The sequence below is a fragment of the Canis lupus genome, chromosome 4 (assembly GCF_011100685.1).
Source record: "Canis lupus familiaris isolate Mischka breed German Shepherd chromosome 4, alternate assembly UU_Cfam_GSD_1.0, whole genome shotgun sequence".
Classification (NCBI taxonomy): domain Eukaryota; kingdom Metazoa; phylum Chordata; class Mammalia; order Carnivora; family Canidae; genus Canis; species Canis lupus.
In genome coordinates, this window is record NC_049225.1 from 20,494,276 (window position 1) to 20,522,190 (window position 27,915).

General features: G+C 40.2%; 1 protein-coding gene across 1 annotated transcript in view; it reads left to right on the forward strand.

Annotated features, from left to right (window-relative positions):
- The window catches only part of TET1 (tet methylcytosine dioxygenase 1), a 139,122-nt gene that overhangs the window by 15,994 nt on the left and 95,213 nt on the right, over positions 1-27,915 (forward strand). Inside the window, exon 3 of the mRNA XM_038534146.1 lies at positions 22,527-22,580. Coding sequence (XP_038390074.1) covers positions 22,527-22,580 — 54 coding nt within the window. The remainder of the gene's footprint in view (positions 1-22,526; positions 22,581-27,915) is intronic.

Genomic DNA, 27,915 nt, shown 5'->3' on the forward strand with positions numbered 1-27,915 from the left:
ACTAGCAGAGGAGAGAGGGAGAAGCAGGCTCCCTGCTGAGGAGGAAGCCCAACTTGGGGCTCTTTCCCAGGACCCCGGGATCATGACCCAAGCCAAAGGCACATGCTTAACTGACTGAGCCACCCAGGCACCCCTATTTTGTCTTTTTAAAAATTATTTATTTATTTTTGAGAGAGAGAGAGAGAGAGAGAGAGAGAACTCTCAAATGTGAGTGACAGAGGGGCTAAGGGAGCCAGGGAAAGAGTGAATCCCAGGCAGGCACCATGCCCATGCCCATGCCTATGCCCAGTGTGTGAGCCCAACATGGGGCTTTATCTCGTAACCCTGAGATCATGACCTGAGTTGAAACCAAGAGTCATATGCTTAATCGACTGAGCCACTCAGGCACCCCTCTTTTTTTTCAAGATTTTATTTTTTTGAATTTTAATTTTTTAATGATTTTTTTTTATTTTTTTAATTTTTATTTATTTATGATAGGCACACAGTGAGAGAGAGAGAGGCAGAGACAGGCAGAGGGAGAAGCAGGCTCCACGCACCAGGAGCCCGACGTGGGATTCGATCCCGGGTCTCCAGGATCGCGCCCTGGGCCAAAGGCAGGCGCCAAACCGCTGCGCCACCCAGGGATCCCAATTTTTTAATGATTTTATTTATTTATTCATGAGAGACACAGAGAGAGACAGGCAGAGACACAGGCAGAGGGAGAAGCAGGCTCCATGCAGGGAGCCTGATATGGGACTCGATTCCGTGTCTCCAGGATCATGCCCTGGACTGAAGGCAGCACTGAACTGCTCACCACCCGGGCTGCCCACAAGACCTTATTCTTAAGTAACTTCTATACCCAATGTGGGCTCAGGCTTACAACTCTGAGATCAAGAGTCACATACTCAAGGACGCCTGGGTGGCTCACCAGTTAAGTGTCTGCCTTGGGCTCAGCACGCCCTGGGGTCACAGGATCCAGTCCCATTTTGGGTCCCCTGCATGGAGCCTGCTTCTCCCTCTGCCTATGTCTCTGCCTCTCTCTGTGTGTGTCTCATGAAAATAAATAAAATCGTTAAAAAAAAAAATCACATGCTCTACTGACTGAGTCAGCCAGGCTCACCTGTTTGGTGAGATTAAATAGCAGTGCACTAGAAAACACTGTTAAGTGTGCTATTGTTACCATGGTATCTTCTGAGCTATGCAAATTCTACCTGGAAAATAACAGTATCTCCAAAGTCTGTGCTTGAAAAACTAAAAGTTCAGTAGTAGTGTACGATACTAATAGAACCACTGACTGTTCACTATTTTATGGATAGTGTGATAACAGTCTAGTTCCAGAGGTATCATTTCAGAATTGGTTGACATACTTGTTTTTATTTTATTTTATCCATTTTAGTGGGAGTGGGGCAAGATAAGCCTCTCCTGGCCACTGCTTTATTTTAATTTTTATTTTAAAATTTATTTTAAAAGTATTATTTAGAGAAAGTGCATGTTCATGCACTTGCGTGTGCATAGATAGTGACAGAGAGAAAGGGATAGGGACAAGCAGATTCCACATTAAGCACGGAGCCAACTCGGTGCTCAATCCCATGACCCTGAAAGCATCACCTGAACAGAAATCAAGAATCAGACATTAACCAACTGAGCCACTCAGGCGCCCCTGGACACAGCTTTTTTAGTGTTTTTAAACAGTCAGATCTCATTTTGGTTTAGGTTGTGTATGTCATATGGAAGAAATTTTTGCTACCAACTCCTTCAATTGAGGGCAGATGTTATATGTCCTTAAATATGCCTTTAAGGAATCTCTTTGGATCACTACTGAGACTTCAGTAGCATGCCTCACCGCAGAGCTGACCATAGGGGGAAAAAGCCCTTTGGTGTCTAGGATCCTTGCATGTGTAAACTGCAAATATGTCAACAAAACCATGCTGACCTTGATTGATTCTGACCTATGATTGTTAATTTCTGGAATCTTGTCAATATGGTTCAGATCTTCCCTTGCCATTTTCTGTATATCATCTTATCCAAGAAGGAAAATGTGTGAAACTGGCTAACGCCTTTATCTAGTGTTAGCATGATCCAAATTATACTATTATATAATAATGAGAGCCACAGTATGATACATGTTTACATTGCCATAGAACTTAACTCCAGGGCAGCCCGGGGGCTCAGTGGTTTAGCGCCGCCTTCAACCCAGGGTGTGGTCTTGGAGACCCTGGATCAAGTCCCACGTCAGGCTCCCTGCATGGAGCCTGCTTCTCCCTCTGCCTATTTCTCTCAATGTCTCTAAATAAATAAATAATATCTAAACAACAACAACAAAAAGAACTCCATATCTCTTTTTGTTGGTCAACCTCTTGTTTGTTTTTGTTTGTTTTTAATTAGAGTAGTATTCAAGAGTTGATGGTTTCAAAGCTGCAACAGTCATTCTCCTTATAGTCAGTCATTGTTGCACTATGATGGATGTGGCACAGGTGTTACCAGGAAGGAAAGAAGACGAAATCTTATCTTTTTGCATTATTTTCATATTAAAATAAGATACAACTAGCAAATGAATCAAACTAATCAAAGCAATTCAGGTCATTACCTTGATTATGAGACTCAGTGCTTGAGTCATGAGTATCCAGAAAGTCTTGGCTAATTATCATTTGATCTTCATGTCTGCTATGAAAGAAACAAAAGAAAAGGGACGCCTAGGTGGCTCAGCGGTTGAGCGTCTGCCTTTGGCTCAGGGTGTGATCCTGGAGTCCTGGGATGGAGTCCCAGGTGAGGCTCCCTGTATGGAGCCTGCTTCTCCCTCTGCCTCTCTCTGTCTGTGTCTTGTGAATAAATAAATAAAATCTTAAAAAAAAAAAAAAACGACAACAACAAGGAAATTTACCCTTTTCTGATTTAATTATTTCCTTTTTTTTTTTTAAAGATTATTTATTTATTTATTCATGAGAGAGAGGCAGAGGGAGGAGAAGCAGGCTCCATGCAGGGAGCCTGATGTGGGACTCGATTCCACGACTCCAGGATCACACCCTGAGCCAAAAGCAGACGCTCAACCGCTGAGCCAACTATGCATCCCCAGAGAGGGAATCTTATGCAGGCTGCATGCCCAGCATAGATCCTAACATAAAGTCCAATGTGGGGCTGGATCTCATGACCCTACCTAAAATCAAGTCAGACTTTTTTTTTTTTTTTTAAGATTTTATTTATTTATTCATGAGAGACACAGAGAGAGGCAGAGGGAGGAGAAGCAAGCTCCATCCAGGGAGCCCCACCCCGGACTCCCAGGTCTCCAGGATCACGCCCTGGGCCTAAAGCGGCGCTAAACCGCTGAGCCACCCGGGCTGCCCTAAAGTCAGACTCTTAACGAGTTGAACTACCCAGGTGCCCCAGAGTCACAATTTTTAAAAGAAAGTCACAGTGTTCTTCTACAGAAAGGAAAGTGATTAAAAGTGAGATTTGTTTATTTATTGTTATTTTTTAGAAGTGAGATGTTTAAATTACGTTAAAGCTCAAGCCTAGGATTTAGGCCGTACTAGCACATAATTAGTGCTCAATAAGTGTTTGGTGAATAAATGATTCAATGAATGAATGAAAAAATAAGAAATGTAAGGTTTCAGCATATTTCTCACATAGCAATGTATCTTTATTTTTTAAAGATTTTTTCTTTTTTTTTAAGATTTTATTTATTTATTCATGAGAGAGAGGGGGGCAGAGACACAGGCAGAGGGAGAAGCAGGCTCCATGCACCGGGAGCCCGACATGGGATTCGATCCCGGGTCTCCAGGATCGCGCCCTGGGCCAAAGGCAGGCGCCAAACCGCTGCACCACCCAGGGATCCCCCTTTTCCTTGTTTTTACATTTTCCCTTGTAATTAACATTTTGTAAAGATTTAAAAAGTATGCAAAAATACTTCTTTAGGGAAGCCTGGGTAGCTCAGTGGCTTGAGCATCTGCCTTCCGCCCAGGGCGTGATCCTGGAGTCCCCGGATGAGTCCCACATCAGGCTCTTGGCATGGAGCCTGCTTCTCCCTCTGCCTATGTCTCTGCCTCTCTCTCTGTGTGTCTCTCTCATGAATAAATAAATAAATTTTTTTTAAAAAATACTTTTTTAGGTAAATGAACATAACCTTACTAAATTATCTTTCAATTGTGGATGCTTCAGTTTCTTAATTTTTTGTATGGCAGTGAATGATTTTCAGGATAAATCTTGGTTTCCATTTCAGATTCTTTTCTTAAGATTTTATTTATTTATTCAGGAGAGACAGAGACAGAGAGAGAGAGAGGCAGAGACACAGGAAGAGGGAGAAGCAGGCTCCATGCAGGGAGCCTGATGTGGGACTCGATCCCAGTTCTCCAGGATCATGCCCTGGACTGAAGGCCACGCTAAACCGCTGAGCCACCCAGGGATCCCCAGATTACTTTCTTGACACAGAATCATTAGTCCTTTATTTCAAGCTAAAAGTTTTAGCATAACCAAAATATTTAGTATTTTTCTAATGAGTATGGCTTCTAAATCTTTTCCATTTTTAGAAACTTGAGGTCTGTATTTATAGTAAAGGTATTTTTTTTGGAAAATCATGTTTCTTTCCTTCTCTGAAAATTAGAAACTGAAGTTGGTGTTTTTGTAAAAAAAAAAAAAAAAAATTATCTGACAGAGAGAGAGAGAGAGAGAGAATGACCGACACCACAAGTAAGTAAAGTGGCAGGCAGAGGGAGAGGGAGATGCAGGCTCCCTGCTCAGCAGGGAGCCCAATGCAGGGCTCAATCCCAGGGCCTTGAGATTATGACCTCAGCCAAAGGCAGTTGCTTAACTGACTGAACCACCCAAGGCACCCTGAGAAACTGAAGTTTCTGTTACATTCTTTTTAGTTAACACATCTTAGTAGTCTTCTCAAAGATGGTGATTGAAGTAGCATTTCAGCATATCTCCTAACTAATGACTGACCAGATCAAATTAGGTAGTTGCTGAATCTTTTTTTAAAGATTTTATTTATTTATTCATGAGAGACACACAGAGATAGGCAGAGATAGGGGCAGAAGGAGAAGCAGGCTCCCTGTAGGGAGTCCAATGCTGGACTCAATCCCAGGACCCCAGGATCATGCCCTGAGCCAAAGGCAGGCACTCAACTGCTGAGCCACTTAGGAGTCCCTAAATAAATAAAATCTTAAAAAAAAAAAAAAAAAAGATTCCAACACTCATACAATATTTCAATGACCATAAAAATAGAACTTATATATTAGAGGGTTTTTTAAGATTTATTTATTTATTTTAGAAAGGGTTCGAGGAAATGGAAAGAAACTGAAGTAGACTCCCTTCTCAGCGGATATCCCCATGGAGGGGGTTCTATCTCACAACCCTGAGATCTTGACTTGAGCTGAAATCAAGAGCCAGCCACTCAACTGAGTCACCCAGGCGCCCCTACATTAGAGATTTTTTTTTTCATTAGAGGTTTTTTTAATGTGGATGGTTTTTTTAATTTAATGTGGTTTTTTTTAATGTGGATGGATTCTGTGATCCCATTACCTCAAAATTTTATGTAACATGTATATATTTTTTATTCCAGTATAGTTAACATACTATAAGTGTTAACCTAAGTTTGCAACATACTGTTTTTATATGCATTTTTCTGGAGAGATGGTCTGTAGTTTTTATTAGATTTATTTATTTTTAAGATTTTATTTATTCATGAGAGAGACACACAGAGAGAGAAGCAGAGACACAGGCAGAGGGAGAAGCAGGCTCCATGTAGGGAGCCTGATGTGGGACTTGATCCTAGGTCTCCAGGATCACACCCTGGGCTGAAGGTGGCGCTAAACCGCTGAGTCACCTGGGCTGCCGTTTATTAGATTTAATAGAAATATAAGTCATGTCTCCAATTCCCCAAAAGAAAACCAAGTAAGAGAATCACACAACCCCCTTAAGATTTTGGAGGAATGAAACTGACAACTATTCCTATGGTTAAGGAAAAACCAGTTATACCGAGTTTTGATATTCCTTGATGTGGCCATCAGTGTGAGAATGGATCTATTTGTAACGTTGTGACAGACTTGGGGAATAGGGATGCCATGAGGAGCAGAAGTGATGTTGTTTATTATGGCCTGGCAGTGTGCCTGCTACATCCTAGATGCCTGCATGTGATGCTTGTTATACCTTTAAAGAGATTTGTTCATTCATTTCATTACTTCAGCCATTTCCCTCCTTCTACTTGATTCATGTTATTTAGAGAAATGTTATTGAAGTCCTCAGAAGTAGCAAGTACATACCATTTTGCAACATCTGCAAAAGCATTTTTCCTGCTGGAGGGTTAAGATGCCTTATGAATGAATTGGTTTCACTGTTCCCATGTGATAGAGAATTATAGTTGTGGTTTCCAGTGAGACGACAATTGTACAGTTATTTTCTTGCCTTTGTATAATGAGAGGGTTTTGGTGTTTCTGCTGTATTCTAGACATTTACACTGCACTGCTTGTTTTCATATCAGATTTCATATGCAACATCATTTTGTGGTGAGTTTTCTGTTAAAGAGCAAAACTAGGATCAAGGCAAGAGGAAATGGGAAGACAAGACAATGGAAGTCCACAGTTTATGCAAGGCATGAAATTTTGGAGAAGTCTATATAGTTTAGATTTAAAAGAAAATGTGTGTGTGTGTGTGTGTGTGTGTGTGTGTGTTCTATACTTGCAGTAGTAAATAACCTGTTTAGGAGTTAATACAAAATTGTAGAGAGATTGGTCTACTAGGCATCATAGAAATGAAAATATCTTCTTCATTCACCCCTTCCATTTTCTTTTTTTTTTTTTTTAATTTATTTATTTATGATAGTCACAGAGAGAGAGAGAGAGAGAGAGAGGCAGAGACACAGGCAGAGGGAGAAGCAGGCTCCATGCACTGGGAGCCCGACGTGGGATTCGATCCCGGGTCTCCAGGATCGCACCCTGGGCCAAAGGCAGGCACCAAACTGCTGCGCCACCCAGGGATCCCACCCACTTCCATTTTCTAGTGTATTATGAGATGTTAAAACAAAAATCAATGAAACAAGGAAAATGAAATAATAGCGTTTCTTTATATCTTTTTTTTTTAAGATTTTATTTATTTAGTCACAAGAGACACACACAGAGAGGCAGAGACACAGGCAGAGGGAGAAGCAGGCCTCCTGCAGGGAGCCCGATGTGGAACTCCACCCTGGGTCTCCAGGATCACGCCCTGGGCCGAAGGCAGGCTCTAAACCACGGAGCCACTCAGGGATCCCCAATTTTTATCTTTTTTTTGAAGAATTAATAGCTTAGGGAACTCTGTCTTCATTGCTCATTATTAGGTACATAAGATTTTGACAAAACTTAAACTTCTTTGATTTGAAACAGGAACTGGCAGAGGAAAGATATTAACATTTATTGAGGGTATACTATAGGCCAGACACTGTGCTAAAAAGCTTACTGTTACGGTATTCGATCCTGACAGTGATTGATGAAGTATAAGTGTTAGGTCACTAATTATGCAGATGGGGAAATAGAAACCCACTTTAAAAATTGTGTTTTAAAAATAAATAAATAAATAAATAAATAAATAAATAAATAAATAAAAAATAAAAAATAAAAATTGTGTTTAATTTCCCGTGGCTAGCAAGTAGTAGAGGCACTTTTTTTTTCACTGTATTAAAGGAGAATTAAATAATTCATTTTTTAAAACTGAGATAGACTTCACATAATAAAATTCACTCTTTTTTTTTTTTTTTTTTAATTTTATTTATTTATTCATGATAGTCACAGAGAGAGAGAGAGAGGCAGAGACACAGGCAGAGGGAGAAGCAGGCTCCATGCACCGGGAGCCTGATGTGGGATTCGATCCCGGGTCTCCAGGATCGCGCCCTGGGCCAAAGGCAGGCGCCAAACCGCTGCGCCACCCAGGGATCCCTAAAATTCACTCTTTTAAAAGTGCACAAGTTAGTAGTCTTTAATATGTTTACAAAGTTGTGCAACCATCACCACAGTCTAATTCTGGAACATTTTCATTATTCCAAAAGAAATCCTATGCCACTCAGCAGTCACTCCATTCTCCCCTCCCCCAGCTCCTGGCAACCACTAATCTGCTTTTTGTCTCTGGATTTGCCTATTCTGGACATTTCGTGTAAATGGAATGATACAGTATTTGGTCTTTTGTGTCTGGCTTCTGTCACTTAGCGTAATGCTTTCAAGGTTCACCCATGTTGTACCATATATCAGTACTTTGTTCTCTTTTATGGCTGAATAATATTTCACTGTAGGAATAAACCACATTTTGTATAAACATCCATCATTTGATGGACTTTTAGGTTGTTTCCAGTTTTTGCCTATTACTGGTAATGGCATTACGAACTTTGTGTACAGGTTTTTGTGTAGACATGTGTTTTCAGTTACTTTGTATATATTCCTAGATGCGGAATTGCTGGGTCAAATGGTAACTGTCTAAATTTAAGGAACTATCAAACGGGTTTCCAAAGTAGCCATACCATTTTGGACTCCAACCAATGATGCATGAGGGTTCTAATTTTTCCATATCCTCACCTCAACACTTGTTATTGTCTGACTTGTTGATTATTGCCATCCTTATGAGTGTAAAGTGGTATCTCATGATGATTTTCATTTGCCCTTTCTCTAGTGATTAAGGATGTCAAGCATCTTTTCATGTGCTTATTGACTATTTGTATATCTCCTATGAATACTTTGCAATTCTGTTTTAGTCCTTCTGGGCTGCTATACCAAAATACTACAGACTGGTTACTTATGAGTAACAGAAACCTATAGCTCAAAATTCTGGGGGCTGGGAAGTCCAAGGTCAAGGTACCAGCATGGTCAAATTCTGGTGAAGGGCCCTCTTCATGGTTCATAGTTGGTGCCTCCTCACGGTGTCCTCACATTGTGGAAGAGGCTAGGGATCTCTATGGAGCTTCTTTTATAAGGCACAGATCCTAGTTCATGACGGGTCCATTCTTATGATTTAAGCACTTCCCAAAGGTCCCATCTTCTATTACATTGGGCATTGGGATATCAACATAGATTTTGGGGGGACAGAAACCTTCAAACCATAGCAAAGTCCTTTGTCTATCTTTAAACTGGCTTATTTGTCTTCTGTCGAGTTGCAAGTGTTCTTTATCTGTTCTGCATGTTAGACCCCAATCAGATAGATGATTTACACATGTTTCAGAGAGTTGTCTTTTCACTCTTGTGATAGGTCCTTTGAAACATAGAAATTTTTAATTTATTTTTTTTCTTTGCTGTGCTTAATCTCTTTATTTTGTCATTCACTTCTAAGTGAACTTTATTTTTTAAGATTTAAAAAAAGATTTTATAAAAAAAAAAAAGATTTTATTTATTTATTCACGAGAGACACAGAAAGAGAGAGACAGAGAGAGACATAGGCAGAGGGAGACTCCATGCAGGGAGCCCTATGTGGGACTCAATCCTGGTACTCCAGGATCACGCCCTGAGCTGAAGACAAATGCGCTTAACTGCTGAGCCACCTGATGTCCCTATTTTTTAAGATTTTATTTATTTATTTGAGAGAGAGAGAGAGACCACAAGCAGGGGGAGCAGCAGGCAGAGGGAGAGGGAGAAGGAGGCTCCCAGCTGAGCAAGGAGCCCAATACAGGGCTCCATCCCAGAATCCTGAGATCATGACCTGAGCTAAAGGCAGTTGCTTAACTGACCAAGCCACCCAGGCACCCCTGAATTTTGTTTTGTAGAAATGGCACTGGCTTGACTGAAGAGGCTGGAGCTTTTTTCTTTTCCTTCATTTCTATGCAGTGCCTGGTATTTGGTAGCCGTCAAACAAATGGTGGTTTATTTTTATTTTTTAAAGATTTTATTTATTTATTCATAGAGACAGAGAGAGGCAGAGACACAACACAGGCAGAGGGAGAAGCAGGCTCCACGCAGGGAGCCCGACGTGGGACTCGATCCCAGGTCTCCAGGATCACAACCAGGGCTGCAGGCGGTGCCAAACTGCTGCGCCACTGGGGCTGCCCGCAAATGGTGGTTTAACTGAATGATACTAATCATAGATGTGGGACTGGTATGCAGTAAACATTGATATCTGAAGGGATTAATAACAACTATCATGTTTTGAGTACTTACTAAGTGCCCAATACTATTTTAAGCACTGACATAGTCATTCTCTGATTTAATCCTTACAACAATCCTATGAAATATGCATTCTTCCCTCAACATATAAAGGAAGACACTGAAACATAGAGAGGCCAAGTAACTTATCTAAGACCACATAGTTGATCTGGGATTAGAACACTTGGCTTAGATGGTATGTGCTCATTTTTACCACCATGTTCTTGAGCTAGGGCAACAATCAAAATGTGAAGAACCCAGAGGATGGAGAGGAGTGGGACCATGAGGTGGACTTGTGAATAGTCACCTTAAGGGAATATATGCTATCTTTCAGATTTTTGAAACTTTGAAGAAATGTTGTGTAAGAGTCTTACAGGTTCTTTTTGCAAAAGTAGAATTCCTTTTTGACCTGAATCAAATCTTAAAACTCTCTGAGTTTGCCAGTTCCACTGCTTCTATATTTTACTTTCAATGTTACATTTCTCTTTTACCATCTTTTTAGCTCTTATCCTCCATATATATATATATATGGAGCTCTTATCCTCCATATGTATATATATATATATATAAAGATTTTATTTATTTATTCATGAGAGATACACAGAGAGAGAGAAAAGCAGAGACATAGTCAGAGGGAGAAGCAGGCTCCATGCATGGAGCCCGATGCGGGACTTGATCCCGGGACTTGATCCCGGGACTTAAGGATCACGATCTGCGCCAAAGGCAGGCACTAAACCACTGAACTACCCAGGGATCCCCTCCATTTCATATTTTTACTTAAAATATTTTTACTCTCCCTAGACCTCATTCCCCTCTGAGTCTTGGTATGGTAATTCTACACAATAATGGTAATTTTTTACTCTTCTCTACCTCCAAGCAGATGTTTTTATATTTTATGTAGCTTTTCTAGTTGTCTTTATCAGGATAGTAGATCCAAATTATCAATTCTATTATCAATGAACCGAAAGTTTCATATTCTTCTTAATAAATGTAAGATTATGATATGATGAAATTATGGCATTAGAACATCCCACTCTAGCAGAAATCTTATTAATACTAGATTTATCTGGGAGTAGTTCTAATTCTAATGCCTCAAAATAGTGTGCTTGAATATCTTGAGTCTTTAGATTAAATGAATTTTAATTGCTCATTACATTTTTTAAAAATTCCAATATAGTTAACATACAGTGCTAAATTATTTTCAGGTGTACAATATAGTGATTCAACAATTCTATATGTTACTCAGTGCTCATCATGATACATATACTCTTGATCTTCTTCACCTATTTACCTTCTCTCCCTACAACTTCCCCTCTGTGACCATCTATTTGTTCTTAATAGTTAGAGTCTGTTCTTTTGGTTTGTCTCTTTTTCTTTTACCTTTGTTTCTTAAATTCCACATATGAGTGAAATCGTATAGTATTTGTCTTTCTCTGACTGACTTATTTCACTTAGCATTATACTCTCTAGGTCCATCCATGTTGTTACAAATGGCAAGATTTTATTCCTTTCGATGGCTGAATAATATCTTTATTTATTCATCTATCAATGGATACTTGGGCTACTATCACAACTTGGCTATTAAATAATGCTGCAATAAACATTGGGATGCATATATCCTTTCAAATTAGTGTTTTCATATTCTCTGGGTAAATACACAGTAGTGGAATTACTGGATCATAGGGCAGTTCTAGTTTAAATTTTTTGAGGAATCTTCATACTGCGTTCTACCAGTGGCTGCACCAGTGTGCATTCCCACGAGCAGTCTGTGAGCATTCCTTTTTCTCTACATCCTTGCCAACAGTTGTTGTTTCTTTACCTTAAAGATTTAATTTAATTAATTTGAGGGAGAAGGGGAGAGGCGGGGATTAGGCAGGGGACAGAGGGAGAGGGAGAAGCAGACGCCCTGATGAGCAGGGACCTCAATGTGGGGCTCAATCCCAGGACCTGAAAGCAGATGCTCAATGGACTGAGCCACACAGGCACCCCTATATCTTTTTTATTAGTGTTTTTTGTACACAGTTTTCTTACCTAGTGACAGCCATGGTTCTCTGTTGTTGCAGTGGATCCACCTGGAAGCCAAGTGCCATATGTCGTACTCTTCATAGTCATTTTAACATTTAACACTAATGTCAACATTTTCCTTCACTGAGTCTTTGGGAGGTTGACTTGCTCGAGGTTCCATATCTAATAGCATCATTGGGATTTGGACCCACCAGGGACATACTGATCTTGTTTAAAATAGTAATTTGATATTGTATAATATTTTAAAGTGGACAGGCCAAGAGGAAATAAAATTTTCTTCTCTCTCTCTTTTTTTAAGATTTTATTTTTAAGTAATCTCTACACTCAGTGTGGGGCTGGAACTCACAACACTGATATCAAGAGTCACATACTCCACCAACTGAACCAGCCAGGCACCCCAAAACTTTCTTTTCAAAACATCTAAAGTAATTGTTTTTTTATTACATGCATAGTTAGTGTTTAATGGAATTGTTGGGTATAGCAATCTTTCACCCCTCCCCACTGAAACTCACTAACACATCATTTATCATAATGAAATAGAAGTAGTTCTATAAAATACGGGTATATGTTCAGAAAGTTAGAGATTTAATTACAGCATCTGTGAATGCAGTTTGACTTATCTCAAATAATGTGATTTAAAGAACCAATGTTATGGGAAATTCACAGTTTATAAATGATAGTAAAACATTAAGAATCAGAGGTGCTTAGGTGGCTCAGTTAGTTGAGCATCAACTCTTGATTTTGGCTCAGGTCATGTTCTCAGGGTCCTGAGACTGAGCTCCTCATTGAGATGCTCCAGGCTCAGCATCTGCTTGAGATTCCTTCTCCCTCTCCCTCTGTTCTTTCCTATTTCTTGCATGCGTGCATGCTCTCTGAAATAAATAAATCTTTAAAAGAAAAGAAGAATCGTTTATTTTAAACAAGAGCTAATGTGCTTGTTGAATAAATATTTGGAAGTGAGGGAAATCAAACATTTTTGGGGGGCAAATTGCATTCTTCTAAAGAGCTTTTATTTATGAGAGACACAGAGAGAGAGGGAGAGACATAGGCAGAGGGAGAAGCAGGCTCCTTGCAGGGAGCCCGATGTGGGACTTGATCCCGGATCCCCGGATCACGACCTGAACCAAAGGCAGATGCTCAACCACTGAGCCACCTAGGTGTCCCCAAAATTGCATTTTCTTAACTAGGTATTAAGAGTGAATATCTGTGGGGGCTAGCCTGGCTAGCTCAGTCGTTAGAGCATTTCTAACGACTGAGCACTTCTTTCTTCTTTCTTCCTTCCTAGAGCATTTCTAACGACCGAGCATTTCTTTCTCCTTCCTTCCTTCCTTCCTTCCTTCCTTCCTTCCTTCCTTCCTTCCTTCCTTCCTTCCTTCCTTCCTTCCTTCCTTCCTTCCTTTCTTTTTCCTTTTTTTGGGTAAGATTTTATTTATTTATTTGACAGAAAGCAAGCAGCAGAGGGAGAAGGAGAAGCAGGCTTCCTGCTCAGCCCGATGTGAGACTTAATCCCAGGACCCTGGGATCACAACCTGAGCCAAAGGTAGATGCTTAACTGACTGAGCTATACAGGTGCCCCTAAAACATTCCACTCTTGATCTTGGGATTGTGAGTCTGAGTCCCACATTGACTGTAGAGATTACTTAAAATAAAGTCTTTACGGGTACCTGGGTGGCTCAGTTGGTTAAGTATCTGCCTTCAGCTCAGGGTTGGCTTGTGATTCCAGAGTCCTGGGATGGAGCCCCATGTCAGGCTTCCTGATCAGCAGGGAGTCTGCTTCTCCCTTTGCCCTCCTCCTTGCTTGTGTGCTCTTTCTCTCTCAATCTTAAATAAATAAATAAATGAAATCCTTAAGAAAATTCTTTAAAACTAACTAAATAAAATCCTTAAAGAGTGTATCTATGGAAACTCCATTATAATGTTTATGCTAAAAAAAAAAAAAAATAATGTTTATGCTAAAACATTCCTAATAAAGATAGGCAAGTTTTTTACTTAAATCTGCAGTTAGCACAATTATAATCTTGAGCTCTATACCTGTTGATTTCTCTCTTTCTTTCTTTCTTTCTTTCTTTCTTTCTTTCTTTCTTTCTTTCTTCTTTCTTTTTCTTTCCTTTCTTTTCTTTCTTTTCTCTCTTTCTCTCTTTCTTTCTTTCTTTCTTTCTTCTTAAGATTTTATTTTTTCATGAGAGATACACAGAGAGAGGCAGAGACATAGGCAGAGGGAGAAGCAGCTTCCTGCAGGGAGCCTGATTCAAGACTCAATCCCAGGACCCTGGGATCACAACCTGAGCCAAAGACAGAGGCCCGACCACTGAGCTACCCAGGTGTCTCTCTCTCTCTCTCTCTTTTTTTTAAGATTTTTTTTATTTGAGAGAAAGAGAGTGCATGGGGAAGTGGAGGATGGGGAAGGGCAGAGGGAGAGGAACAGAATTTTAAGCAGACTCCCTGCTGAGCACAGAGCCAGGCAGGGGCCAATCTCAGTACCTGAAGATCATAACCTGAGCAAAATCAAGAGTTGGTCACTCAAGAGACTGAGCCACTCAGGTGCTCCTATACCTGTTAATTTCTAAGGTGAGCTGTGATGAAAATAATCTTTTTGTTTTTTTGTTATGGCAAGTATATCCTCCTGACTTCACAAGGTATTTCTAAAGGGCTTTACAAAAGTTTTAAAAGATCCCCTTCAAACACAGAAATGGTAGCAAGGTAGAACTGTCTCTACTATGAAATTTGAGGACTATTTATTTTATTTTATTATTTATTTTTAAAGATTTTAGTTATTTATTCACGAGAGACACACACAGAGAGAGGCAGAGACACAGGCAGAGGGAGAAGCAGGCTCCATGCGGGGAGCCTGACATGGGATTCCATCCCGAGTCTCCAGGATCACACCCTGGGCTGAAGGCGGCGCTAAACCGCTGAGCCACCTGGGCTGCCCCTATTTTATTTTAAATAAGAGATACTGTGCCCTTTGAATAAGTATTTGGCTGTCAGGAAAATCAGACTTTGGAAGAAAATTTGACTTTAGGCATTCTATTATTAAAAATATTACAGACTCAATATTACAGGCAAGTTTTTTTTTTTTTTTTAATTCGTTCTGAAAAATATATTTCCTGTCTTCTCTCTAGCTGAGTTAGACTCCATGGAAAAAAGATCTCTTAAATCAGAGATCCAAAAGGTATTAAGAAGTGCCTCCAATATAGTGGGTATTCTCTATTCTATTCCTGGAATGAACAAAGGGTACCCCTTACTCCAAATATCAAAGGCATCTGTCTGGTACAGCTACTCAGCTGAAAGAATAACATTACCTGGCAACAAGTTTATGTCTCTATAGAATGTGTGAAACTGGCAAATGAGTTCAAATACTAAAGGAGTTAACCCTTCCTGGATAACTGATCTATCTTAACAAAAATTTTACATACATTCATTTCCAAAACATGCTTTTCTTTGATTAGGAGATTTAGTTATATCAAGGGTGTTTTCTACCTTAAAAACCAGGATTTTCAGATCTAAGATAAACCAATCGCCTCTCCTTAGTTTTTTCCTTGAGAAAGTTGCTAATATTTGTGATCTTCAATTTAACAAGAGCATCCTTGTTGGCTTTTGAAAGGACTAATTATGGAAACTTGAAGAATGGAACACAAAAAGCAGCATTTCAAACTGGAATGGTAGGGAATTAAAAGCTGATTCCATCTCTTCATGTGCAAGCTCAGTGATCAGCCTTTTATATGAATTGTCCCCTTTGCCTCTTCACAACCATACTCTAGTGTGACTTTTCCTTAGCCAAAATACTACCTGTCCTTGCACATGCTCTTACCTTCATCTAGGACACATCCCTTTCTTCCCTTTCTCTAAATTTCACCAACTCCTGTTTATCCTCTGGGTTTCAGTGGACATGTCGCTTCCTCTGGGAAGCCTTCTCTGCCTTTCTTAGCATTCTGGGCTCATCTCCATTTTATACTGCATCATGATTGTCTGTGTCTCTCCTGAGTTGATAGGTTCAGGAGTGGCAGGCCCAGCACCATTTCTGCATATTGGAAGTCCCTAACATTAAAAAAAATATTTTATTTACTTATTTGAAAGAACTGAGCAAGCAAAAGAGAGCACTAGCAGGTGGAGAGGGAGAAGCAGACTCCCCATTGAGCAGGGAGCCCAATGTGGGTCTCAATCCCAGGACCCTGAGAATATGACCTGAGCCAAAGGCAGATCCTTAACCGACTGAGCCACCCAGGTGCCCTTGATGTCTCCAATATTTTTTAAGTTTTTGTATGCGTTTTTATTGTGATTTTTTTTATTATTAAGTTGTTTAAAGGTTTAAGTGGGAACAGTGTTCTTGGATGTGAGGTCTTTTAAGGTTCAACAATTTTGATTTGGCTAAACGGGATAACTAGATCTAACTTTCTTTTTTTTTTTTTTTTTTTTTATTTATGATAGTCACAGAGAGAGAGAGAGAGAGAGGCAGAGACACAGGCAGAGGGAGAAGCAGGCTCCATGCACTGGGAGCCTGATGTGGGATTCGATCCCGGGTCTCCAGGATCGCGCCCTGGGCCAAAGGCAGGCGCCAAACCGCTGCGCCACCCAGGGATCCCTAGATCTAACTTTCTCAGAAATTAGTTGTGTGGGTGAAAAATGATTTGAGCTTCTCAGTGAAACAATAAATGCTTATAATTTTTTCTATTAGACTTAGTGAGACTATTAGGTTATCTAACAACTGAGGATACAGTGCTATCCAGTGTCAGTTCTGCAGCAGGAATGACAGGGAGAAGCCCAAAGACACAGAACTTCCTTTAAAAAAAAGGGGGGGGGGGAGGGATCCCTGGGTGGCGCAGCAATTTAGCGCCTGCCTTTGGCCCAGGGCGCGATCCTGGAGACCCGGGTTCGAATCCCACTCAGGCTCCCGGTGCATGGAGCCTGCTTCTCCCTCTGCCTATGTCTCTGCCTCTCTCTCTCTCTCTCTCTCACTGTGTGCCTATCATAAATATATAAAATTAAAAAAAAAACTAAAAAATAAAAAAAGGGGGGGATATTATTGATTACAAAACACACAGGACAGAATGGCAAATAATAAGAAGCAAACTTCAATATATAATTCACAGAAGGGGACATTTTTCTAAATAGCAGCATTCTTTGTAATTTCTTTGTTTTGGCAAAAACCCATAGTTACTCTTACTGGATTTCTCTGTCCAAATTATGAATCTAGACTGTAATGCAGTAGGCTTGTTGATTTCAAGGTAGTACTGAGAACTGTTGAGAAATTGAGAGGTGATATTTCAGCCCCATTAGTCGCTGGCATTAACTCTGGTTCACTTCATTGTCAGCAGTTCTCACTCAGCAACTATTGGAGACCCATCGCTCACTTGTTCCTTAATTCTTGTTATTGAAGAGCAGTTATTTTTACCAGAAGCAAGCAGGATGGCTAGAGGGAATGGGGTAGTCATTAGGTAGACTTGGCCCCTTAGAAGGAAAAAGGGCTACTGCAGATAAGCCACAGGGAAGGAAGTGGGGGAGGGAAGCCAGGGAAAGGCTGCCTGAGGAGATCGGCCCCCTAGACCCAGACCATTATTGTTTACCCAATCACCCAGGAAGATCTCCTGTTAATTGAAAGTTTCTGTAGTCTCCTAAGAAATAAAACCAAACTAACTTTGAGATCTCCTTTAGAATTGTGAAAAAAATGAGCCATCTTTTTCTTAATGATTGAAAATTTATAAAATATGGTACTTGAAATATGTCTTTATATGACACCCCCCCCCCCCCCCCCCCCCAGCAATAGGGGAGAAGAGAAATATAGGAGGATTTCATGGGAGAAGAGAGTGTGACTAATACTGGAAGGATTTTGTTCTGGAGAAGTGTCAAGTTTGAGGAATCGTGATGACTTCTGAGATTACCTTAGAAGAAAACACCTGTTTTTGTAGGTCTAGTAAGCAGTGTTTGTAGGTCTAGTTTCTTGTGGATGCAGAGTGGCTTGTGCTTAGAAAGAGTAGAATGTGAAATTACTCATAAACTTATTTCTGAGGGCACAAAATTTATTTTTTAAAATCACACCTAACATAAGGTTCATTTAAATACCAGTCTTCTAGAAACCTGAGCCAATTCTCCTCTCTTCTAAAAATGAAGTGTGTGGTTTTGAAGACCTTTCAACCTTAAAGGTTATTAGGAGTTATAGCGAAAGCAGTGTAGATGGTTGGTTATACCTCTCCTCAAGTCCAGTTTTAACTTGCTGTATAAGGTAAATTAAGTAATTCTATCTCTTTAAGCCTTAGTTTACCTATGAAATAATGTAGTTAGGCTCAATTTTCTCTGATGTTCTTTTTTTAGTTCTATAATCATGCGATTTTCAAGAGAAAAGAGATCTCATTTTGTAATATTTGCAAGAACCTAATCTAGAACTATTACAAAATTAAATACATCTTATGCAACTTCATAATCATAATTCCTTGTGAGAAGAACAAATAGATCTAAGAGACAAAAACAAGTTCTGAATAAGTCGGACTATGGCACAGAGTTTCATAGTTTCTGATCTGCCATTCTTCCAACTGAATCTAGTTCTATGCACTTTGCCCTAAATAATAAGAGAATGGGAATGGCTCTCCAGCCCTCCAATTTCTCTGCTAGTAATGTCTGGTTATTTTCTCCATCAAAGCTCACCATCACCTAAGTCCTGAGCTGAGAGACCATCAAATCGCTAAGTATAGGATTTAGAGCAGATGGTCATAACAAATATAGGTTACCAATCTATTCTGTGTCCGAACAAGTGCAGATCTTCATGGTGTAGTATCAGTTGGATATTTTGAGCTAATGTTAGCTCTGGTCACTTGAATTAACCCTCATATTTAGCTGAGAAGAGCTGTGGCTTTATTTATTAATTCATTTTACAGAACAATGCACACAGACCTGCAATATTTGCTAGTTTGCCAAGTGCAGCGTTGTATGGCTTCATGAGTATCCCATGCAGTGAAAATGCCTATCAATGGGGCTTTAAAAGTGGACTTCTCACTGACTTGGATACTCAGTACACCTAACAGTCTGAGCCTGATTTTATTTTATTTTATTTTGTTTTATTTTATTGAGACAAACATGGATCACACAGGTAATAGATGGATTTTAAATATATAATTATATATCCTGACCCACCTTACTAAATATTGAATGATCGAGCTGGGGAATATGTTGATGCCTTTTAAAAATTATATTCAGGTATTCAAGGGGGAGAAGTATAACATGTAATTGAAATGCAAGAAATGTAGGGCTACCCTTGTGTGCACTGCTGACGAGAGTGGAAAATGATATAGCCACTGTAGAAAGTTTAGTGATTCTTTAAATATTTAAACAGAATTATCATATGATACAGCAGTTCTTTTTCTAGATATATAGCAACAAGAATTGAAAGCAGGGACTCACATACTCGTACCCATGTTCACACCAGTATTACTCAAAATAGACAGAAGGTGGGAACAACCCAAATGTACTTCAACAGAAGAATAAACAAATTTGTTGTTTATACACAGTGAAATACTATTGTTTTATTTTATTTATTTATTTAAAGATTTTATCTGTCCATTCATGAAAGACACAGAGGCAGAGACACAGGCAGAGGGAGAAGCAGGCTCCACGCAGGGAGACCAATGTGGGACTTGATCCTGGGACTCCAGGATCATGGCCTGAGCCAAAGGCAGACGCTCAACTGCTGAGCCACCCCCATGTGTCCCACTATTGAGTTTTAAAATGGAATGATATTCTGATACATCTTACATTGTTGATGAACCTTGAAAACATTATGCAAAGTGAAATAAGCCAGACACCGAAGGACACACATCATGCAATACTACTTATATGAGATATTAGAATAGGTGAATTTATAGACCCCAAAAGTAAAATAAAAAGTAGCAAGGACTGAGAGAAGGCAAATGAAAACTTATTGTTGAATGAATACAGAGTATCTGGGATAATGAAAAGGTGCTGAAAATGGAGAGTGAGAATCATTTCACCACATTGTGAACATACTTAATGCTATTAACCTATACACTTAAAAATGGTTAAAATAGGGGCACCTGGGTGGCTCAGTCCATTAAACATCTGCCTTGGGCTCACCTCCTGGGATCAGGCCCCACATGGGGAAAAAATCCCTGCTCAGCAGGGAGTCTACTTGTCCCTCTCTCTGCCCCTCCTGCTTGTACTCTCTCAAATAAACAAAATCTTTTTAAAAAATGGTTAAAGTGGCAGACTTTATGTTATCTTTATTTTATCTCACGCATGCACACACACATACACTTAAAAGAAAAAGAAGTACAGGGCCATTTTCAAGTCTCGCTGTATTATTAGGTCCTGTTTTTCCACCTCTTTCATGGTTTTACTTCATTCACCAGGGAGAGCTTCTCAGTGTGGGCTCAGTGTGCTTGAGGATGCCCTGATGGATGTGTTTAAGTCAGAATCCACTGATTTTGCTACAAGGAGGCTTGCTTTTTACATGTGTTAAAAATTTTGAGGGTGGGTAGGTGAGGGAGAGGTAGTTGAACGTGGGAAAACAGGGCATGTTGGACTTAACCATTCCAACAAGTAAGGCGTGCTTTTGTGGCCAACCGAAAGCCTAGGAATCCCGGGTGATGAAACACAGGCCTTCCGGCCCTCACTCTGTTCCTGATTTCTGGTTGTGGGAATCTGTTCTGAATCCAACTGCAAGTGGAAAACCCATCTTTGGCTGAGCAGCCAGGGAGGCCCTCCTGCCAATCCCCTAAATGTGTTGCTGAAACTTTGGCCCTGTGAGGATGGAGCTGAGGCTCTCTTCCCAAGATCTGTGCAGCTGTCAAGGTGGCTGTGATGGGACTGTGACCGGACTCTGCACTACATTTTGGCAGTGACCTTGAGACCTGCCAGCTCACAGCAGCTGTCCTGGTTCCTTCTCTACTGTCGCTGTTGCCAGGCCAGGGAGAGAGCTTAACTCTCTGGCTCTGGCATTCTCAGGGTCTGGCAAATCCCAACTGTGGTGCCCCGCTCTCCCAGTGCCTACCGCCCGCTGAGCGCGGTGGCAGCCCAGGTGCCTGAGTGTGGGTAGCTGCTTGTGCCACCTCTGGCTCAGCTCCCATTCCCGGGAAGTGGGTGGTTCCGTCTGACCATCAGCCGGGTAGGCAGACTGGCTCCGCCTGGGGACCTGTTTGGCAGCTCCACGGAAAGATGCTCTGAGACAGTTGATGATCTTGGGAGACAGAGAAGCCCATAAAGGTGCCCCTTTTTGTCTGAAAGGTGTGAACCCACCTTCTGGACCCGAGGGATTTCTTCAGGAAACGAAGGTCACCAGAAATGTCCAGAGCAAGAGAGAGAAATCTTTTCCTCTGCAGCCACTCAGAGTGGCAAGTGTATTTTGAAAACTCCTCCCCCTCTCCTTGTCCTCATCCTGTCCTTTTCCTTTTAAGTGGCTTCATTAGTGTTTTTTAATCCGCCTTTGTCATTGGACATTTATTGACAGAAATCAAATTGCTGTGTTTCTGGGCAAAGCGCCTGCTGCAAAGAGGTGTGGTTCCCGGGGAATGAGACACGCAGCCCAACAGCTGAGCCTACACTGTCCTCACATAACCTCCCTGCCTTAAATATCGCCAATATTTAGCCTTGCCTTATAAAGTAAAAATGCACAATACCTTCCAGAGTTTCAGCAAGCCCAAATGCCCCCCTCGGCTCGGTTATATCTCCTGTACGTTGGAGGCAGAGCCGCGCACCCCTCCCCCCGCGCAGACCTGCCCTCGGAGCCGCCAAGAGGTTACTAATCAGGGAGCCTCCGCCATCGATCCGATGGCGGAGACCTGGGGGATTTGTGTGCATTGTTTTTGCTGAAGCCTCCTGTGATTTCGGCGCGACCAGATCCTCTGCAGCGCACTCCATGTCGCAGCTTGTGGCTGCCTGTGTCCTGTGGTGAGAGCGGAGCCGCACAGGAGATCCTTTGTCTAGGAAGGCTAGCAGAGAAGATCACTTTGGAGTTGCTAAGCTCTGCATTGCCATTGGCTGCACTCTTTGTGGGGCTGTTTTTGCAAAAGGCATGCCCAGCACGTCTACAGTGCTGGCAGGCCAGGGCTGCCTTTAAACACCATGATAATAATACCAAAAAGCAGTTTGCAGAACTGTTCCACTGTAGAGGCTTCCTCTGCAGAAGCAAGCAAGATGGCTACCTCGTGGGCTTCGCTGTGAAGAATGCAGAGGCTAATTAAGACAGTCTTTAAGGGGAAAAAAGGGTATTTCCCTACTTCATCTTTATGCAAGGCTTTTTTTCAGTGACTTTTAAAGTATACATTTTACATGAGCTCTTTAGGTTCTGCCTAGCAAACATGTTGATAATTTTAAATGGTCTAAATAGTTTTATAGAGAAATAGCCAAAAAAAATTTTTTGGGGGGAGGTGGGAGCTAATTTTTTTTTTTCTTAAACGGAGGCTCATTTTGCAATTTGATTTTTTTTAGGTTATAAAAGAAAACAAGAGGCCCCAGAGGGAAAAGAAGCCCAAAGTTTTAAAGGTAATCAGCTATTGATTAAATCATATTTAATTTTTTTGCCATTTCATAGAGTATTTTTCTGTCACTTAGGAGTAAATTTGGAGTACAGTGGATGTGAATTCTCCCAGATTTTCAGTAGATAAATGAATTTTCACTCAACTGAAGTGTTTTTTTCTCTCTCTCCCTCTCTCTCTCTCTCTCTCTCTTTTTTTGATGTGCTGCATGATGTGCATATTAGCATCCTTTATTTTCAACTCTACACAAGTCTGCAGAAGGAAAAGTTTATATGCAAAGCGTTGTGAATAAAATTTGTTTTCTCGGTAGATCCCTTTGTAGCATCTGCCTTTGTGGTGTTGCACCAGTGTGTAAACTTATGCTCTTAAGGAGAGAGACACTATTTGAAGTTGACAGCTATGATCCATTGTGATTTTAATAGACCTTGCATTAGATACTATTTTAAAATGTGTGGTTTTGCTTTCCAAAGGAAAAGGTCCTTAGAGGTTTTAGTTCAATTTGAAATATGTAAGACATTGAGCTCAGCCAAATTATCATTGCTTAATCCCAAATTCTCATTGTATCATTTTTAATTTTGGCATTCAGAGAGCTGTAGGAATATGCATGTTTTCTTTATTTTCAGTAGTTTGCCTAATGAATATTTAGTAGTAACCTAATTTGGTTCTAAGCTAACAGTCTGGGTTATGAGCTTTGTACAGTATTTAGAAGGGTTAATTTAAAAGCATATGGCACCACTAAAAGTTCAAGGCTAGCTTTAGTTTAGCAAATGAGTGCTTATGTGTTAAACATTTCAAGTGGCCTATTGCTACTATAAATGTAAGCAACCTAGCAAGTAACCTTTTTAATTAAAAAAAGACATATTAAGCAATAAAATGTACTGGTCTTTAAAATTATATCATATATATATAATAATTAATATTATTTTAACCTAACCTTAGCTTTTCTTTTGCAAATAAAGTTTTAGCACTCAAAGAGGAACAACATGTTGAACTATGGATGTGGGAAATTTTTTTATCTCATTTGCTTCCCCAGTTGTGTACCTTGAAAATGTTATTGACATGGAGAACCAAACCTTGCATTGCTTTCAAATTTGTCTGACCACCTTGAGTTTCTGTTTCCTGTGTGTACACGGCGTTGCCATGTACACTTTAATCAACCAACAAGTATTTGTTTAATATTTACCACACAGTCATCAATGTTCTAGGCACTGTGAAATGAATGAAATTGCTTGGCACAAATTCTCATTGGGCCTGGACAAATAGAATACTGGTTGTTTTCAAGGTAAATTAACCCCTCCTATTTTGCTTCTGCAAAATAGTGACCCACCCACCCCCTTTTACTTCCTTCCCCTTCTCCAGCTATGGAATTGTATCATTAAAAAGCCCTGCTTTAATCATTCTTAACCTATTCTTAATACTTTCTGTGTTGGGTGTATCCATCTCAAGGTGTTTTGTCTTCAGATTTTCAAATAAGAAATCATTTTAGTGCTACTGTTAAAATGGCTCTCAAATTTGCCAGGGGTGGGGTGGGGGCATAGGAGAAAGAGGTCAATTGCATGGACACATTAATATAGAATAAATTTGGTAGCTAAATCATCATCTGCCTTTGCTAGGAAGTAGAATTGGGCTTTGGGAATACTATTTAATTCTATGTTTATTTTGTTAGTCTGTGGGTGTCCTGTCACCTGAAATAAATTTCAGAAGTAAATATACCGTGTGTTGCTTTTTTGAATTATGGCAATGGACTCTGACTTATTTTAAAATAAGTGCTTGTGGGTGGCTGAATTTCATGTGCCACAGCAAGCAGAATTGAATTGTTGCTCACCTTTCTCTATAGTTATCAATTGTACAAGAGTAGGGAAATGCCCTAAAAGGAAAAAATAATAATTTTCCCCCTGATGTTGGCATTTTAAAATATTTTCTTTAATTTTTTATTGGCTATAATGTATTTTGTTCTCCACAGTAGAAATGCTAAAATACTTTTCAGATTTAAGTTTGATATGTGTAAAATATATGGAATATTGTACAACCCTGAAGGAGATGTTAAGAAAACGAAATCCATTTTTGGGAAGGGAGGGCAGGGGGAAGAGTACAACTTTCGGTTTAAGGTTTTATGGATGAGGACTTAGTGGTCAGATGGCTGGTACCTGGGGGAGCAGAGATGGGAGTCTATAGGTTAAAATGTGGTCTCCTTTCATAATTCTCCCTTTGCATTTTGCATTATGCCAGAAATTTCGCTGCTTCCTTTGGCTCTGGCCTCCTAGATCTTCAGATCTCCTGGGTCCCTTGTTCTTTGTCAGGGTGGATGCTGAAGGTGTCCTGATTAAAGATTTTCATCTTCATCATCTGTGAAGAAGTAGTAGGACAGGTGAAGAGTCTGATTAGGGAAATTGGGTGCAGAATTGAATCTTGTGCCATCTTACTCTGAACCTGCTAACTAAATACTGAATCCAGTTGTGGGGCTGAAATTGCTTGGTATGTCTCATACCTCTCATTTTTAAGCAATGTATTATCTATACCAAGAACCTATATGTATTTTATTGTAGTTCAAAATTTAAAACTAAAAAAAAAAAAAAAAAAAAAACCAAAATTTAAAACTGCAGATAGTGACCTCAAATCCCTGATAGGAGAGAGAATTCCCCTTCAGCTGAAATGACAGTTTTTGTCCAAAGCACTCAAATGGCCAAATGGGAGTCAAATGATGGGGGCTGGGGAGTGGGCTCAGCATAAATTCCTGTCCCCACTGGTTCTGGAGGACCAGGTTCCTGTTCAAGTGCTATTGATTATTACTAGAGTTATTTTATATATACATGGCACCTTATTGGCTGTGCTGTAATTGTTTCCTTGACCCTTGAGTAAGGTAAAGGTGTGAAATAATTCCAGGCATTGATTCATAAAATTGGACTTGTGAATGGTATGATTTGGAACTCATTGTGGTAGAAACTTTTATGTAAATACTCTCTACTTGGTGTGTCAGGGTAAGAGGATATATTCCCTTAAGGGAATGTTGATTTTAAGGTAATACCACTTTGGGTAGGTCATCAATCATTGTCTTTGGAAAAAATCAGATTAACGGTCATTTGGGGACATTGAGGGGAATTTAATAAAGGAATTGTTTAAAAGCTATGGGCAGGGTTAAGGGAAAAACTAGGGATGGCAAAGCATCCCAGGACTAGTGACAGCAGAGATTTCTCACCACTCCTAGGCCTGAAGGGGCCAGGGAGTGGGAGCAGGAACCCAGAGAGAAAGAATAGTTGTAGTTGAAGAGACAGAGTAGGGGCTTTTGTTATGGCCTTTGGTAACAGGATGTTTCTGCAGAGACAAAGTTTTGGGGAACTGGGGATGGAAATAAATACCCTGCTCTCCAGTTTTCTGCTGCTTTCATTGGTGGATCCAATCAGAAGCCAAAAGGGGCCAGTCGGCCTCCTATGGGATGCAAGAGACCTAGAGGGCCAGATAGAACATATTCTCTCTCTCTTTTTTTAAAGATTTTATTTATTTATTCATGAGAGACACACAGAAAGAGGCAGAGACAAAGGCAGAGAGAGAAGCAGGCTCCCCATGGGGAGCCCGATGCGGGACTTGATCCTGGGACCCCAGGATCACCATCTGAGCCAAAGGCAGATGCTCAACCACTGAGCCACCGAGGCATCCCCAGATAGAACATATTCAGCATCACTAGTGACCACAGGGATGGGATGGTGGGGTTAAAAATAGTATCAGAATCATTATTATAAGAAGGTAACATCATGCAAGGCTGGGTGAAGTGTGTTTGAGAAACCCTATACTATATTTGGAACTTAGTTGTAAATCTAAAATCATGGGAACCCTGGGTGGCGCAGCAGTTTAGCGCCTGCCTTTGGCCCAGGGCGCGATCCTGGAGACCCGGGATCGAATCCCACATTGGGCTCCCCGTGCATGGAGCCTGTTTCTCCCTCTGCGTATGTCTCTGCCTCTCTCTCTCTCTGTGTGACTATCATAAATAAATAAAAATTTAAAAAATAAATCTAATATCATTTCAAAATAAAAAGTGTGGGTATCCCTGAGCAGGGATCATATTTATACATTCTGTAATTAGAGACACTCTTTCTAGGCCAGTAAAGGATATTTTCTAGCTATTTGGTTATAAAATATCATCAAAGTAGTGTTTGGAAGAACTGAATGAATAAATATAAAGAATGTCAGTGGATATTAAAGCAGGAAATGGTCTACAGATGATTTAGAAAAGAAAAAATGAAAGCTAAGTGATCTTCCTGCTAGCTTCTGCCCTGACAACCCTGCTCTTCACTGTTTCCTTCCTTCCTTGATGATGCTGATAAAGGAGAAGAACAAGTGGTACTGGGGCCTGATGGGGGGGACATAAGACATATATCTCACCAGGACAGAAGACACTTGCATACTTACATGGTTTTTTGAAATATGTTTTAAAAGGAGAATTAAATAATAAATAAATCATATTCATACATGATCTTGATTTGCATGACATAGGTGACATTCAGAATATTTAGTACCATCATTGCCTGGCACATAGTAAATGCTCAGTAAGCTCAGTTTCCTGAACAACAATCATTTACATTCAATAAATATATATTCTTTAGCATATACTAAATGTTCGAACTATATGGTATGCAAGACCAAAATGATTTCTGTCCTCATTGAGATTAACTTGCTTAGGAATGATAGGCAAAACAATTAAGAGACAAATGAATAAATTACAAATTGCTGTATATTGTTTGAAGGAAACAAAAAAGTGCCAAGCTGGGGAAATTTACTTCATATCTTTGAGAGCTGTTCCTTTGTATATGTTACAATTTAAAATTTTTAAAAATTGTTACATGTAATAGCTCTGACTTAAAACTACCAAATTAGATACAATTGAGTTACCTTGTTTATTTTTAAAACCCATTAAGCAAGAAGTGGAAGATTAAACAGTTACTAAACATTTTTCTCTGCACATTTTATCTACAACTTTGTTTCAGTTAAGAAAAGAAAGGGATCCCTGGGTGGCGCAGCGGTTTGGCGCCTGCCTTTGGCCCAGGGCGCGATCCTGGAGACCCGGGATCGAATCCCACATCGGGCTCCCGGTGCATGGAGCCTGCTTCTCCCTCTGCCTGTGTCTCTGCCTCTCTCTCTCTCTCTGTAACTATCATAAATAAATAAAAATTAAAAAAAAAACATTGGTAAAGTGATAAACTTTTAACTCTGGTTATAATGTAACATTCTATCATTCATAGTAACATGTTGCAAATTTCAGTGCTAGATCAAATACAGAGCTTGATCATTGTTCAGGAAAAGAAGCATACCATTTTTATAGTGTTTCATGGTCACATGCAGTGAATCCC